The sequence below is a fragment of the Mchenga conophoros genome, linkage group LG9 (genome assembly GCF_057382185.1).
Source record: "Mchenga conophoros isolate Kocher_MC1m ecotype Shallow Benthic linkage group LG9, M_conophoros_male_GT1.1, whole genome shotgun sequence".
NCBI lineage: Eukaryota > Metazoa > Chordata > Actinopteri > Cichliformes > Cichlidae > Mchenga > Mchenga conophoros.
Window position 1 is genome coordinate 25,285,159 of NC_140534.1, and position 15,760 is coordinate 25,300,918.

Genomic DNA, 15,760 nt, shown 5'->3' on the forward strand with positions numbered 1-15,760 from the left:
GGAGGTGAATACACCTGACTACACTTAACTGACCATGCAGGGGGTAACAACGGCTGTGCGCGTTTCTTTAAAGGCACCTGTCTTTTTGGGCCTGAATGGATTAAAAATAGCTCCTGTTGTAGCGGGAAAGCTGGAATACCAAGTAACACCACTAAGGGGCGATGTTGAGTCCCCCATATGAGTCATCAGTGTGCACCTGTGGGACTCGAAAAAGGGAGCACACCCAGCCTCATTCTTACTGGCTTTATTTCTTTTTCTTTAAAACAGAAAATGATCGCTTCACAACAGGCCTTTTTTCAAGCAAACCCTCACATTAAGCTTGCCAACACCTACAAAACGGTATCAAAAGTGCACCATAGTGTTAATACGTCTTCTCAAGGTCTAACATTTTCCTATGATAATTTTATCTTCTTGTAATATTTATACAAATACCATTCTGTACACTGTAGAAATACACAGCCTGGTGTGTCCTCTATGTGGGACACCCACCCACTCCCCCCAACAATTGATCTTCCTTTACATCCATGATCCTCTCTCAGTACGTTCCAGGTCACAATGTGGGGGGTGAAGACACCAGGCCAATGTTACATCATATGAATTATTAAATACCCATTCAACCCACACCCAAAGCAAAAACTAAAACGCCACTCATACAACCAACAAACATCTGTACAACCCTCATTCAAAGTCTTTTTCTTTTTTTAAAAACAATCTTGACACAGTTTGCATTCAGTATCGTCTTATTGTCCGAGCAGCAGCAGCAGCAGCGGCAGCAGCAGCGGATCATGGGCGGGGGGCTGTGGAAGGGGCAGGAAGGACGGGGTCAGGCTGGTACGTATGGGGAATTTCCACAGCTGAGCTGCACTGCCGAGTGTGTAAAAAGCACAGGTATGGATTACAGCTGTGCAGACAGGTATGACACCGTGCAGGCTGCTGTGGTGCGTTTAAAGTCTGCTGCCGTCCACGGAGAGGAAACAGAGCATTTCTCTTGGGTTATGCAGTAACACACAAGGATCCAAATTTAGTCTCTGGACTGATAAAAGAGGATGTAGCCCGACTCAGAGTTCTTGGAGATTTCAGAAGTGAGACCGTAGAATTCTTCTATGGCCTGTGCATCGATTTTCTGTGGAACAGAAATGGAGAATGATTTTCTTTAGAAATAGAGGCTTACAGTGAACTCTAAATCACACAAACACACAAATAAACTCGCTCACCTCTACAATATCGTCATCAAACAGCAACCAGAAGTCGTGACTTTTCACAATGGCAATGTAGTGACCCCTGTTTGGACCACTGAAGAGAAATAAAACAGCACATTAGCTCAGCAAAGTCACTTTTAACCATTAAGCCTGACAGGAGATTTATATTTCGGTGTTAAAACTACACCCTAATCTGACATCCAACTCCCTGGAAATGTAACAAAACCTCGTGATTAGCCTGTTCGGTACTGTTAATTCTTCCTGTGCATTTCCAGCTACTTTTCCACTGCAGTTTTTGAATGAATCAGTAAGAATAACAATCATCACCTCAATATGAGGACAGAGACGTCAGCAAACTGATGGAGGGAGATTTGCCAAAACGACTCGAGTTTTTTCCCCCAACAAGCACTTACTCAGGTCCACTCAGTTTGAGCCATTTTCCCCATTATGACTGAGTACCACTTTAATATGGGTGGGGCTGTCATAGAAAGGTGGCCCGAAAGCCCAATGACATAATTTGTATGCAACACAAACCCAAGAGAACAATGGAGGACATCGAGGCTATGGCGTACATCTACCACTTACATAAGTTAGTTACATTGTATACTCTGCAAAGATTCACTGCACAAGTCCAAAATCAACAGTGACCATCTCAACGTGGAGGTTTGTAATAATACAACAGATTCAGTAGCATGCGAGAGAAAGGGTAAGAAATGACTTCTACATTACCAATTTATAAGCACTAATGGATTAAAACACTCTGTATATAAAACACTCAATATAAATCAACACTCTTCACTTGAAGTGAGTCATCTGCATTTGTTTGGTTTTCAGACACTTCTCTACTGCTAAGTGCCAAGACGGGTACAATCAAAGCTTTAACTATTAATTATGAAAATGTTAACACGACTGCAAGCAAGTCTGGTAAGTACAACAATATGCCAGGAAGCGCCTCAAGCCCTTTTTTGTATAAAACTGAAATCGAAAGCAGTTATTAATTCTGTCCAACTCGACTAACCTCAGCTTCACCTGTGCAGCTTTGATGTAACACTTTCTATTCTTATGATGCAATAAGCCTGACGAAATGATAGGAAAGGGTTAGAAAACATATCATAATTTGATGTTTCTTAATGTTGCCGAGTTTAAGCAGGCAAGCTTAACGATGCAAGCTTTGAATCATCATTATGAGACCAGTTATTAAAAGTGTCAGCCTGATTGTTATTGTTTAGGTCTCCTTTGTGCCTCTGAAACAGCTGTGACCTGTCAGAGAGCGGACATTGGAGTACACAGTGTCCTGTGGGTTGTGAGGCCAAGATTTATCACATTGAGGGTTAGAGTTTCCCAGGAATACTCTGGGTATAGGTACATCGCAGCTACCAGAGCTGATGGAGCATTTCAGAAGTGGCTCCCCGTGTTGCATCTTTCAAAAACGGTACGGGGTCCGTTTTTTATGTTAGCTGTGTCACAGAGCAAGTGATGAGGACAAGAAATCAGAGAATCCACACACCCACTGTATTCCTGGTTTTAGTCTGTTAGTTAGTTTTTGTGGTAAGGAGGGCACGCTGACTTGCTGGGGGAAGACTCTTGGTGTACCTTGTTTCTGGTCTTTGACAAAGTTTCGGTGAGCATAATGCATAAAAGTAAAATCTAGCAACTAATGTGCTGAAATCTGAAAAGTGGGATAGAGCCTGGGGCTTCCATTACAGAGAATGATTGGCAGACTATGTGGCTGATGCAGTTGCTTCTACCAACTCAGGTTCCTGGAAAGTTTTGCAGTAAAAGCCTGTTAAGATATTTTATGACCCCTAAATATAAGTATGTCCAGACAGGTGGAAAAACAAGTGGCGGATGTGCGGTGAACAGCTGGCAGACCACTACCATATATTTTAGAGTTGCTGTTTATTTTGCTTTTCTGGGAAGAGATAAAGGGCAATATAAACTGTACTTGGAAGACAGATGTTTTTTTTTTTTTTTTGGTACGGTTCATCTCTGTAACATCATGAGCAGTTCACCTGTCAAAGGTAAACACTGAAGTATTTCACTTGCACCCAGTAAGAAGGCAATAAGGAGTAGAAAAGTGAACCCCCAATTAAGAATGACTTGATAGTGTCATTCTTCATTCTCAATAGTGAGTAATGTTCATTAAATGGAAATATTTACTTTCTCTTTACATTTACGGACTAACCAATTTACAAAAAATTGAGAGAAATTGATGCATGATATAATTGTCGGTTTTATTTCTGTGACTAATCAGCGGCTTTAGCCTTGACCATCAATGTCATGCTACGAATTCATCCCTGGAATTTAGTTCGACAGGAGACAGAAAAACTCAAGTGTAATCTATTATTCCTAAAACAGCTGTGGAAAACTGGACTCTGTTTCAGCATCCACTTGCTGAAAAGCAGTGAAACACCTTGAATAAACACTGACAGACTAACTCCCAGTGACACTGGGTCAAAGGCAGTACAGACATAAAGGAGAACACAGCTGAGCATTGATGGAAACTTAAATGAGCTAAACTTTGTCATATCTACTTTATCTACCTCATTTCCACTTCTACAGCCAGATTAGAATCAGCAGTTAACCTACTAACATGCACGCCTTTGGACCATGGGAGGAAACCGGAGTAGCTAGAAGAAAGGTAGTAACACATAGCAAGCTAACACCACAGGCGCCTCAGGAAGGTTCAAACTAAGGTAACTGTGCTAACCACTGCACCACCCATGCACAAGAGTCTACATGTTGCCCTATGAGATTCAGATGTAATGCAACTTTACTCTTGAGCCTACGGGTTCAAATGTATTTTATTATTAAAACAAAGAATTAAGTGTTTATCTCTCTATACCGGTTATGTGTTCACATACACACCTCCCACAATGCACCACCACGGCGACCAAGTCATACAGCCTCTCAGGATTGGTGGCGTCCCCGGAGGTGTTGAAGAGGCGGAGTTCCAGGGGGAAGACGACGCGATAGGACAGCTTGGTGTAGCGTTGCAGCTGCTCCATGTATTTAAAGCGCTTCAGGTGCAGAGCTAGGATCATCGGCAGCTTCTTTACACGCATCCTACATTAAAAGAACAATGACGAGTGCAACGCTGGATATAAATGTCCAACCACAAACAAAATCATACATTAAAAATGAACCTATACACTGACCTCTTGTGTGCCTCCTGCTTGCTTCTACATTCTTCACAGTAGTATTTGTACTCACTGCACAGTGTCTCTGTGTTACTAAAACCTCTGAGAGGAATCAAAAGAGAAAATCAGTCAATTTTAACTCCACATTTAAAAATACAACAAAATGCAGGGTGTGACTCACTTCCAGTTAATAACAGGCCTTTTTGCAGGAGCTATTCTGACATGAAATGGCCGGTAACAAAAATGTTAATAATAACTTCAGTCTGACTTAAGTGGGCTTCAACAAGATGTGTTAGGAAAGATCTAAAATGGTTGCAGTTACTTGATCTTTTCAATCGAAAGACAGTGAAAATGATCCATTTCAGTTTCCAGGAGCCCAGCCTGTTGTCTCCAGATGGCTTTGTTTTGTCTAACCAACAGTCCAAAACCCAAAGAAACGAAGTGTAAGAAGAAAACAGGCAGCAAATGCTATCTTTTAAGAGCCTGGAACCATCAAATAGGTGTAATTTTTCACAATCGTTGCACGGAGCTACTAATCCTGTTCCTTCAATTGCTGATGCAGCAGTGTTGCTTTACCTGAGGCAGTGTGTGATGGAGGTATTCTGTTCTACATCAACAGAGAGGTCCAGAAAATCCTCATCTTTGCTGCTTATCTGAAAAACAAAAAACAAAAAGACTTGTAAAGGTTAGAATAACTGTTAAACTACACGGTCAGGTCTTAGGTTTTAATTCCTTAAGTTAAACAATGTTTGCACAAAAACTAAGCTCTGTGGTGCCACTGCAGCTTTATCCTTGCAAGCATATTGAACAAATCTGTTTAGCAACCGTCTTGTTAAGATGATATGACACCTTATGTGTCAGAATGAAGTGAAGAATCTCACCGTTTCACAGGTGAGGCAGCGCGTCTCATTGGTCAGAGTGCCTTGGAAGATCTCATGGACCCAAGTGGGGGCAGGTGTGGCATTGCTGTTGTTGTTCTGCGAGTCCAAAGTGCCATTGGCCAGGCGGCCGTTTGTCTTCTCCTGCTTCCTCTCTTCTTGAAGCAGATCAGCAATAGTATTCAGCAGGTAGTTTAGGAACTCGTGAGCATCCTGCTGCATGTAGTTGTCAAAGAGCTCTGAGGAATAAAAATCGCAACAAAAAGCAGCATTTTTAGCGTTTCTCCAAGTTCAGAAGCAACAACAACAACAACAACAACAACAACAACAGGATGTCTTGCTGTCAGGGTTGGGCGGTATAAACGGTATATTGTTTTGGTCGAAAGCATTGCAGCTACAAACAACATCATCTGCAAATTATGCCGGGCGGCAGTAATAGCAAAGAGAAGCACTTTTGGAATATGGGGAAAGCCAAAACCTGAGCTTCCTCCACTTTCAACATTAATGTTGAATTCTCTCGCAGCTGCTCTATTCCCATGTTGGTGCAGTATATTAATGACTAACCTCTTATTGTGGATGGATGGATTATCTCAGTTGTTCTCCTGACTGAAGTTTGGTCCGTTTTTAGGATCCTGCCATGTGATTGCATTTGTCCCTAACCACCAGAAACTCTCACGTTAACTTTCATCGAGTGGAAAAAAGTTAGCGTTCATCCTCGAGCTTCACTGTGCTATTGTTATGCTAACGTAGCTGTGTAGCTAGCGATCACGTAGCACAACATTATATACCAGCTAGTCCAACTTCAGTCACTGCTGTTTAGTTTTCTGTCTTCATTTATGTTGGAAGTGATAGCAGAGCTGTACGTTTGAATTTTTTCAGACATCTCTCAGTCAGAACATGCTATATCATGTTTAGGTGGAAACTAGCCAGCTAACTTTCTGTTAACTTCTAACTCTGTTAAATGTAATAAATTCTGTTTTCATGGATGCCTGGATGTTAAACTTAATTGTTACACCTGGTAAAGCAGCAACGCTGATCATTTTATTAAAGATGAAAGAATTTAGACAGTTTGTAACTCTCAGTGATGCCGCAGTGTTCCTTTGACTTTGGGACCTGAAGTAGACGGAGTTTTGGACCCAGATTACTCTGCAAGGCTCCTGACTACGGTAGCTGTAATGCTCTGGCAGTCCATCAAACGGTGCAGCTTCATAGCTTACCAAAGTCGTACTAAAACATTTTTTGACAGATTTCTGTGCACCTTTACTACATAAAATCTGTTCGAGGTCAGTAAGCACAACCACAATTCATACATAAAGCACACTGTCAATTTTTGAGAAGATTAAAGGATTTTAAGTGTGCCTTATAGTTTGTAAAATACGTTATACAGAAGGAAAGAATATATCGCAATATATATCGTTACCGCACATGCTTCAAATTATACTGTGATATGGATTTTAGGCCATATCGCCCAGCCCTACTTGCTGTCTCTGCAGGTCAGCAAATTATAGTTTCACTCTCTGCAATGTCTTTTTTTGTTCCACCAATCTCCCTGTCTGGATCAGTTCCTCTCACCATTCTCTTTGCGCAGTCGTGTGATAAACTTCTTGGGTGGTATGACTCCCACTTTCCTTTTCTGATTGGCAATGCTGTGAAACAGATCAGCCAGACAGGTAAGCAGGTTCTCCTTCCGTCGAGGCTGACTCCGGTACGCCAAGATCTTCTCCCGAAAAGGCCGGCAGAAGTACAGAGCCTGCAGCACTGAGTTGCAATAGCAAGTGTTTCCAAACTACAAACAAGAGGAAAACCCAATGTGAGCACTTGTCAGGTACAGATGCAACACAGGTAGTGTTACTGCTCACTTACATTGACCAGACCAAAGTAGTGCTCATTGACTGGAAACTGCTCAGATCCAATCTCTTTCTCCAGAGCAGAGGCATTGGCGCCCTGTAAACACAGCAGACAGACAAATATTTTACTGTCCTCAAACAAGACAGATAATTTTCTTCAACACTGCATCCGAATCCCAATGCAAATCCTGTCTTAGCTTCACATTTTCAAGGTCATGTATGCTGCTATAAATGGAAAAAAAACAGTGGGTGCTTAAAGCTCCAAGACCAGCTTTTTTCATATTAAACCTTTTTTTGCCAGGAGTCATAATTCCTTAACTGTTCTTAGACACAACTCAAGTCAACACGAGAAGCAAAACTGATCAAAACTGCATGTTTCAGAACAGAAAACGTTCAATTTCAAAGGTTTCTGAAGTTTACGATGACTCGGTGGCTGCATATGTATCCCTTTGGTATTATTTAGTACGGGTGAAAGGCTAGGACGCGCCGTGCAGACAGCAACAAACTGTGCAGAGTAGATCTGGACCTGGAATGGGTCCACAACTGCGCAGCTAATGTTAAACAATGTCGTCATTGCCCGCGTTAATATTATCTGGCAGATTCCCACGACAACTTGTCTGTTCTCCTCATTGTTTTCCCGTCACATACCGCAGATTAATCCTCGGAAGTCACCCATTATCCAGCTGTGTTTCAGTTGCTGGCAAGCAGAAACACTGGTTTAGCTTTAGTTACCTTCACGTTAGCTAGTTAGCTGTAAATCACAGGTGCAGCAGGTGCACTGTCACCGGGGAAGCTGTGAGAAATGTTAACCAAATAAGTCGTCAAGCTATGAGTAATAAAGCAGCAAGCATTCCCGTGTGCCCGTCAACTGTCGTTAACAAAAAGCGGGGAGCGGAGAAGGCGGTGGGTGGCTGCTTGCTTGGCTGGGCTATAGACGAAAAACTGCTTGGCTAGCACTGGCAGCAAAATTTACTGCTTTCATTTCTAATTCCACGGCTTAAAACGCCAATAGCAGCGCAGCCGCGGTTTCCGTACCACCCTATAGTCTGACTAATAACAGTATGAGACTGCCGCGCACTTACCATGGTACAAAAAGAGGCAAATTTGGAGACTGTCATTAGGATTTCCATTCGGCTAGCGCCATCTTCCACCACACCGCAGCGCGCTGACAAGACTGGGCTGGCTCCCCTCGTGAGGGTAGATTCTGCGGAGCTCGCGACGGAAGGTCCAATTGCTCAAGAACGCGAGAGCGTTCTCTGTCGGGTGCTTCCGTTTTAGCTTTAATCACGGAAGTGAGTAGCTTCAATACAGCGTATATAAAAAAGCTTGTGGCTATTGTATCCACACATTATGACATTTCTTCGATGCCTACTCAGATGCAGTTATCTGGCGAATAAAAATCAAGCAATATCACGTGACGTGTTGTTGAGGCCCATGTCACTAAAGAAATTAAAGGTTGACTGAAGTCAAGTGTTGCGCATGCTTACATTGCATCCAGAGCCATTGAGTAAGTCCTCATTGCGTTGCACACAACTGTTCTTCTATGTTCATTTTTTCTTTTTTCAAATAATTTATTTTAAGACTGCCATTCTAGGACAAAATTTAATCAAATTTAATTAAGTAAATACCTAGCGTTAAAATTACCGGAACAAATAATAAATTTGCGAGAAAACACATATGACAGACGTGTCAAACATATAATTCTGGGACCTGAACAGGCCCGCAAAGGGGTTCAGTCTTGCACACTGATAGCTTTTCAAAATGTGAAAATTAGAGGAAGGAGGGTATCAACTAAATTCAATCAGTTCAACAGATAGATAGATAGATGTGTAGTTAAACATCCCTACAATGAAAGAACGTGAAAAAGATGATATTATCTATATAAAGTTAGTTTCACTGATCCACCCTGCTAATGAACACAATACAGATCTATTTTTACATTTGTTATTTTAACCTATATAGGCATTTCAGGTTATGAATTAAAAAATTTGGCTAAAATAATTTTAAAAAATTAATGAAACATTGTTCAGTACTAGGAAAATTTGGATTTTTGTATTTTAATATTAAAAATATACCACAGTCCTAAAATATGCCCCAAAACACAACATACTTCATACCGTGTACATTATAACATACCATAATAGACCCATTTCTGTAATATACTCACATATCTATATTATTGCTAATATATATTGTAATATATCTATATCACTAAAGCACTTCTGGATGGATGCAAACTGCATTTCGTTGCCCTGTACCTGTGCATGTGCAATGACAATAAAGTTGAATTCTATTCTAAATTCTAAAACCCATTTTGTAGTGTTTCCACCAATGTTACTATAGCTAACTAAAGTTAAACATTCATTTGGAAAATATTTTCCAAATGAATGTTTCATTTGGAAAATATTTTATTTAGGTGAAATAAAATTTTAAACTAGACTTATAGAATAAACACGGAAACAATATCATGCGTTTTAAAAACTATCTAGGCTTATAGTAAAATATAATCAGGAAATATCATATTTGTCCACAGAGCCAACCTGATGATGTCTACTTGAGCGTCTGGAAAGTGTTTTTTTGTTGTATTATATTATTGTATTATTCAGCACTTCATAAATGTGAAAGTCTGACAATTGCCATCCATGTACTACAAAACCAAGACTTCTTCATTCGTCTTCAACCTAGGCGTTACCGCTGCTCTCTCTCGGTCGTTTTTTCGTTCAGGCAATCTCACGGGCTTCCTGAATCAGCTTCACAAGGCGGAGTTTCGGGGCCATTGCTCTCTCTTTCCGCCGTACCCGCCATCTTGTAGAGACCGGGGGTAAGATGTTCTCTGTTTAAAAGTCGATTTTCATCTATATTATCCCTTCTTACATGCACAGTTTCACTTATATATCCACCGCAGTTGTTCCCTCATGCGCCACGGTGTTGTTAATGGTTGAAAATGCGTCACTGGGAGTAGTTTTCTCCGTTTACAGCCCTCCGGTTCAGTAGCGTGGCTCTCCATGTGGGCCTGCCAGGCAGAGGAGCGTTTAATAGAAGCAGTTTTTTTGCTCCCTCCGAAACCCTTTTATTCCTACTGAAAGACACGAAACACCGATATTTTACATTTTCATTAAAGCGTTTTTCATGACGTGGCTCTAAAATGTTAGTTACCGTTCAGTATAGCGGACTGAATTGTCCCTGCTAGGCTGTGCATTGCTATGTTTCGTGATGCGCTGGCTATGTATAGTAGTTTTGTAGGCTAATGCACCTCTGTTGTTGAAAAGTGAGGGATATTTGGGGTCGTGTATTTTATTTATCGGCTGTTTGTGTAGAAAGAGCTCATTCAGCAGGTTTGTAGTCATGTGACGAATATGAACTTCCACGTGTTTATGTTACAATGTTGAAAACAATGTTTTCTCTAAGTGACAGTCGGTCTAATTTCCCATCATCTGGCGCAGTTAGATGTAAATAAACTCCTTTATTGACTTATATTATTACACACCTGCTAAAATTACGTGTTTACATTAGTAGGCAATGGTCACACTTACGTGTGTCTAATCTAAGTGTTTTCTCTCAGTAATCAGGCATCATGACGAACACCAGAGGCAAGAGGAGGGGGACCAGGTACATGTTCAGCAGGCCATTCCGCAAGCATGGTGAGTCCCAAGTTTGAAGTGCAGGTAAACTGCTCACAAGTGTGTGTATAAAGTCTGTAACGTGTCTTTCCTTCTCTCTCTTTCACAGGCCCAATCCCTCTGTCCACTTACATGCGTATCTACAAGAAGGGAGACATTGTTGACATCAAGGTAAGCAAGATCAAAGCACTACCTGACTGAGACACCCCAGTGATTATGAAGTAAATGTGCTGAGTTCTTTATAAAGTGCTTTGGGAAATGTGCATGTCTTAAAATGTGTTTTAATGACCAAGTGTGCCTAATTCAAATCAGACCTAATTTAAATAAAAGCATCACATGTTGAGCAGCTACTCCCCATGAGAAAGAATTTGACAAGTGGTTTGTAGAAATGCAACTGATAAAACTATTATGATTTTGTTTCAGGGCACAGGAACCGTTCAGAAAGGTATGCCTCATAAATGCTACCACGGCAAGACAGGACGCATCTACAATGTAACCCAACATGCTGTCGGCATCATTGTCAACAAGCAGGTCAAGTAAGTAAGATCCTTTATTTTTGGATGTTTAGATTTGTGCACTTTGAGCTAGCACACACCAGATGACTTAGAACGTCTACAAATAAAAGAATCTAATAACTAATCAGAGAAACTGTTGATCAACTTGGCATGGCCGGGTTAAGTCTTGATTCCAACTATGTGATCATTATTGTCTGCTCTCACTGGTGTGTGTTGGCTCATGCACTTTACCTAGTGAGAGGAAAGATGACCCCATCTTCACTTTGCTACCATGAACCGTTCTGTCCATGGTGGCCATTCATGTGGGGGAAAGCATTTCATCCTTAAGAATCCCAGCATACCTTCCTCTGTGTTGACCTGGGATTTTATGCAGGAGACATTTAGACATTGAAAGACCATTTTCACAACACAATTAAAGGAAACGTTACCATTGCCCAGTTTCTTTTTTTTTTATAAACTGTTAATTGAAATTGTTCACACTCACAGAGGCAAGATCCTGGCCAAGAGGATTAATGTGCGTATTGAGCACGTGAAGCACTCAAAGAGCAGGGACAGCTTCCTGCAGCGCGTTAAGGAAAATGAGCGCAAGAAGCTGGAGGCCAAGCAGAAGGGCACCTGGGTGGAACTGAAGCGCCAGGTATGAGCCGAGTTTATTGTAACACGTGAATAGAGAATTGTTAAAGCCTGAAATATTCAAAAAGTAAAAAGACCACCCAGATGTGTAATTTGAATATAATTAGATTTATTAAAGGAGTATTTTTGTGCTTCATTGTATTCATTTTCCTGTCTCCTCAGCCTGCTCCTCCTCGTGAGGCTCACTTTGTCACCACTAAGAGAAATGAGCCACAGCTGCTGGAGCCCATCCCATACGAGTTCATGGCGTAAAGTGCTTGATTAAAATAAAAGATATTTGTACACACACTCCTTGCAGTTGTGTCATCTGTTCACACATTTGATCATGTATTTCTGTGTCATGATGAGCCATCACTCAGTGATGATTCTCCTCCTTTGATTGCTCTAAATGAAATAAAGAGAATTTCATTTCACCGGCGAACTGAGAGTGACTGGCACACATGTCACAAGCATTTCACATCTGCACAGCTGTAGCTGACAGGTTTCTACTAGTTTACATTTCCCCTGTGAGTACACAGGAGGGTAAGGACAATATGGGCGTTTACACCCAAATGCAATAGTGAGAATAATCTTAAATATCGTAAACTTGCTTTCTGAAGAAAGCTGTATGTCTGGATTTGTACACTATCTCAGTTAGATCTGTGAAAACCAGACAAACTTCCCCTGTTATGGATCATGTGTCCATATCTTCTCAGTAATGCCAAACAAAAGTAATAAATTACAATTTGTATAAAAAGGGGTGCAGGGTAGCACTGTTGTGTCACCGCAAGAAGGTCCTATGAGCAGGGTTTGACTCCACCATCTGTCCGGGGATTTTCTGTGTGGAGTTTTCATGTTCTCCCCATGTTTGGTGGGTTCTCTCTGGGTACGCTGGTTTCCTCCCACAGTCCAAAGAAATGCACTAGTGGGGTTAGGTTTATTGGTAATTCTAAATTGTCCATATGTGAGTGTAAATGATTGGCTCTGTAACAGGGCAGCAACCTGTAAAGGGTTGCCGCCCCACTTCTTGCTCTGTGGGTAGCTGTTTCCCTGATGAGTGGAAGGGCATTGATAAAAGGGGGAATGACTTTAAATGAGAAAAAGCGATGGCACTGATTATACAACAGAGAAAAGCTCAGTTTTCTGGAGGTTTTTAAGAGCTAAATTTATTGTCATAACGATTGCTCAATTACAGTGTCTGGCAACACCAACACTACGTTAACACTCCAGACCTTTAAAAAAAGAAGCAACTTTTGGTTTGAAAAGGTGAACTCAGAATGCTGAGCATTTCTGTATAAAAAATGAGCAAATAATGACATTTTCAGCTATCAGTTAATCTATAGTGTTGTTTTTTAAATTATATTTACCACTTATCTAATTATTTATGATATATTATTATTATGTTATTTATCATTCACTGGTTTGTCACTACAGACCCATTCACTCCTGCAAAGCGTGAAAGCAAGCCTCGGCTTCAGAGTCTAAATTGTTGCCACGTGTTTATTAAATGAAACAAAACAGCTTTGAATCTTGCAGTTTAATTTAGTGATACAGAAACAGAATGCATGTATCACTCATTAAATATCATCAAAGGGGAGAAAATGAAGCCCGAGAGTTCCCTGGGAGAATTAAAAAATAAAAATGGTGATTAGGTGTGTGCAAGTTAGATCGAGCAGGCAAATGAAAATGCATATCAGGTCTCAGTCAGGTAGCTGGGTTTCTACTGTTTAGACAGTAGGTGGCAGTGTGCACCAGGGTGTGTGCTGAGCTCAGCCTGAAGGCATCAAGCGTGTGGCTGGACAGATGAACTAAAGTGTGCTGATGTATCATATTTGGTGAATGTGAGAGACTGTCACCAGGGGAAGTATTATCCACGACTTTACCTTAGGTGTACACAGAACATGATTCAACAGTTCCCTCAAACATACTCCAAACATCATGGTTATATGTTATAATTAGGATGTCCCCTGCCTACCTCTGCACTAGGGCATTTTAAGTTTTCATTCATTTATAATTTAGACTTTAGTAATTTTTTTTGTCTTATTACTCATTTAATAGATAAAATCTGTGGTTTAGAAGCCTTTGAATAGCAATTTAAATTCTTAGCATCTATTAACAAGATGATACTCTAACAATAGTTACTATATTTGTTCCTGTGGGAAGCCAATGAAGTCTTTTTACACAAGTAAAAATGAAATAAAGCAGGATATAACATTTTCAATATTATATTAGATAATACTAGATTCTAAAACACTTGGATGAATCTACAGGGAGTTCATAATTATGATGTTATCTGTTGAATTCATCTCAAATCTAAAGTATTGACCTGTGAGGAAGATTTTTTTTTTGTATTATTAGATTAATTACTAACAAGCCAAATCAATAAATTTAAACTTCACTTAAAAGATTCAGAATACCATATATTTATGTTTTGCAATATCCGGGCTGGACTTTGGGCCATTACAACATCTTGATTCTTAATTTTCAGCCATTTTATTGTAGATTTGCTGGCGTACCTATGAGTTGCATGAATCGGTCTCGACCCAGCTTTAGCTGCGGGACCGATGGCCTTGATGTGGAACAATAATTCAGAGTCAGGGTAAAACACTGGATTAGGTCCTGTGGGTGGAAGCCCAAAGCATCACCCCTCCACCACCATGCTTGACAGTCGGTATGAGGTGTTTGTGCTGATAAGCTACCAGCATTATGTTATCAGCATTATGGCCAAACATCTCCAATTCGGTCTCATCTGCTCAAAGGACATTGTTCCAGAAGTCTTGTGGCTCCTTCAGAAGCAACTTTGTTGGAAAAGTGCACTTAGATTGTGACAGGACTGCATAAAGTCACATGAAAACTTTTTTCCCCCACATTGTATGTTAAGTTATGTGTTTCATAAAAATAAGGATATTTTAAACAATCATAAAGTTTCACTGTTTGGCAGCTGATATATGACCCCCCACCTGCCCGGCTGAATACAAGAATGTGTACACAGGGTCATGCCTATGTAAGTGTTTGTGTACCTGTGTGTGGACCGCTTGATGTGGGCTGTTTAATCAGTGGAGGCTGAATGGCTGGCTGGTTACGTGACAAATAGGTTATCTCATCCCACCTCAGTGCTCTACCTAATATTTACACAAATTAGGACCAGTTTACAGAGATATCGCCCGCAAGGAGGAATGAGCTCAAGGGACTTAAAAAAAAAATTACTTCTGTAGTTGTATTATCCGAGTTTGTATTTTTTTTAAAAAGAGAAAAAATACTTGTAGAAGAATTTGTAAATAAAGTGTATACTTCTAAAAGGCTCATTTCTGCCTATCCATAACCCTGCAGACCTGAGGTCATGATATTCATGCATGGATGTTATCAGGCCATTGTAATACGTGTCCAACAACCTGAAAAACAAAATGTAATCAGTCAATAAGCAGGCTGGCAGCCAAAGCCTTTGGTATTGATTGGAAAGGTCTGGAATTGACTTGGAGTGTCTAGATAAGAGAAATGGCATCTATGCAGATATCGGCTGAACATTTGAATTAAAAATTAAATATTGGTCCTCTGACAAAGGCCACCCCAGGTTTTTATGAATCAGATTCATGCTTTTGGGTGTTTTTTTATTCTCAGCCAAGGAGATGATGCAAAAGCTGACAGAACAAATTCAATAAGACTTTGTGGTCACTAACCAAAGAGGGATGTCTGTGATTTTTTGGCTGTCCGCTTCTATTTCATTCTGTGATTTTCACCTCACATACAGAGCCTGTGTGTGTGTGCTTGTTCTCACAGACACACGGAGTGTCATGTGTGGCCCTGACTCATAGAAGTTACTGATTGAGGAAACAGAGTGTAAATAGGAGAGAGAAAGCAAGCGAGAGGGAGGAGGGCAGAAAGACGAGGCCTGTGGATAAAAGCCGCGGAGCACTATGAACTCCTTAATCACACATTTGACACACACAGA

The 15,760-nt window shown here is 40.7% G+C and overlaps 2 protein-coding genes across 2 annotated transcripts; one reads left to right on the forward strand and one right to left on the reverse strand.

Moving 5' to 3' along the window:
- Nucleotides 1–229: 229 nt before the first annotated feature.
- Nucleotides 230–8,498, reverse strand: usp12a (ubiquitin specific peptidase 12a). The gene is made up of 9 exons (XM_085287168.1): nucleotides 8,147–8,498; nucleotides 7,081–7,161; nucleotides 6,790–7,003; nucleotides 5,221–5,456; nucleotides 4,916–4,992; nucleotides 4,358–4,441; nucleotides 4,068–4,265; nucleotides 1,215–1,293; nucleotides 230–1,123 (listed from the first exon to the last, which is right to left on the reverse strand). Exons 1-9 carry the CDS (start codon nucleotides 8,192–8,194, stop codon nucleotides 1,022–1,024), a joined length of 1,119 nt encoding a protein of 372 aa, XP_085143294.1. The 5' UTR covers nucleotides 8,195–8,498; the 3' UTR covers nucleotides 230–1,021.
- A 1,307-nt stretch (nucleotides 8,499–9,805) lies between these two features.
- Nucleotides 9,806–12,120, forward strand: rpl21 (ribosomal protein L21). The gene is made up of 6 exons (XM_085287169.1): nucleotides 9,806–9,885; nucleotides 10,627–10,705; nucleotides 10,794–10,855; nucleotides 11,108–11,220; nucleotides 11,686–11,836; nucleotides 11,995–12,120. The coding sequence occupies exons 2-6, from the start codon at nucleotides 10,639–10,641 to the stop codon at nucleotides 12,082–12,084; spliced, it is 483 nt and encodes a 160-aa protein (XP_085143295.1). The 5' UTR covers nucleotides 9,806–9,885; nucleotides 10,627–10,638; the 3' UTR covers nucleotides 12,085–12,120.
- The last annotated feature ends 3,640 nt before the right edge of the window (nucleotides 12,121–15,760 follow it).

Excerpts from the sequence above, each read along its gene's own strand:
- usp12a (XM_085287168.1), bottom strand. The coding sequence starts at position 8,194 with ATGGAAATCCTAATGACAGTCTCCAAATTTGCCTCTTTTTGTACCATG. Across the intron at positions 4,993-5,220 it reads GCTGCCTCACCTGTGAAACG|ATAAGCAGCAAAGATGAGGA; the intron begins GTGAGATTCTTC and ends TTTGTTTTTCAG. Across the intron at positions 4,442-4,915 it reads TCCATCACACACTGCCTCAG|AGGTTTTAGTAACACAGAGA; the intron begins GTAAAGCAACAC and ends GATTCCTCTCAG.
- rpl21 (XM_085287169.1), top strand. The coding sequence starts at position 10,639 with ATGACGAACACCAGAGGCAAGAGGAGGGGGACCAGGTACATGTTCAGC. Across the intron at positions 10,856-11,107 it reads GAGACATTGTTGACATCAAG|GGCACAGGAACCGTTCAGAA; the intron begins GTAAGCAAGATC and ends ATTTTGTTTCAG. Across the intron at positions 11,221-11,685 it reads ATTGTCAACAAGCAGGTCAA|AGGCAAGATCCTGGCCAAGA; the intron begins GTAAGTAAGATC and ends TCACACTCACAG.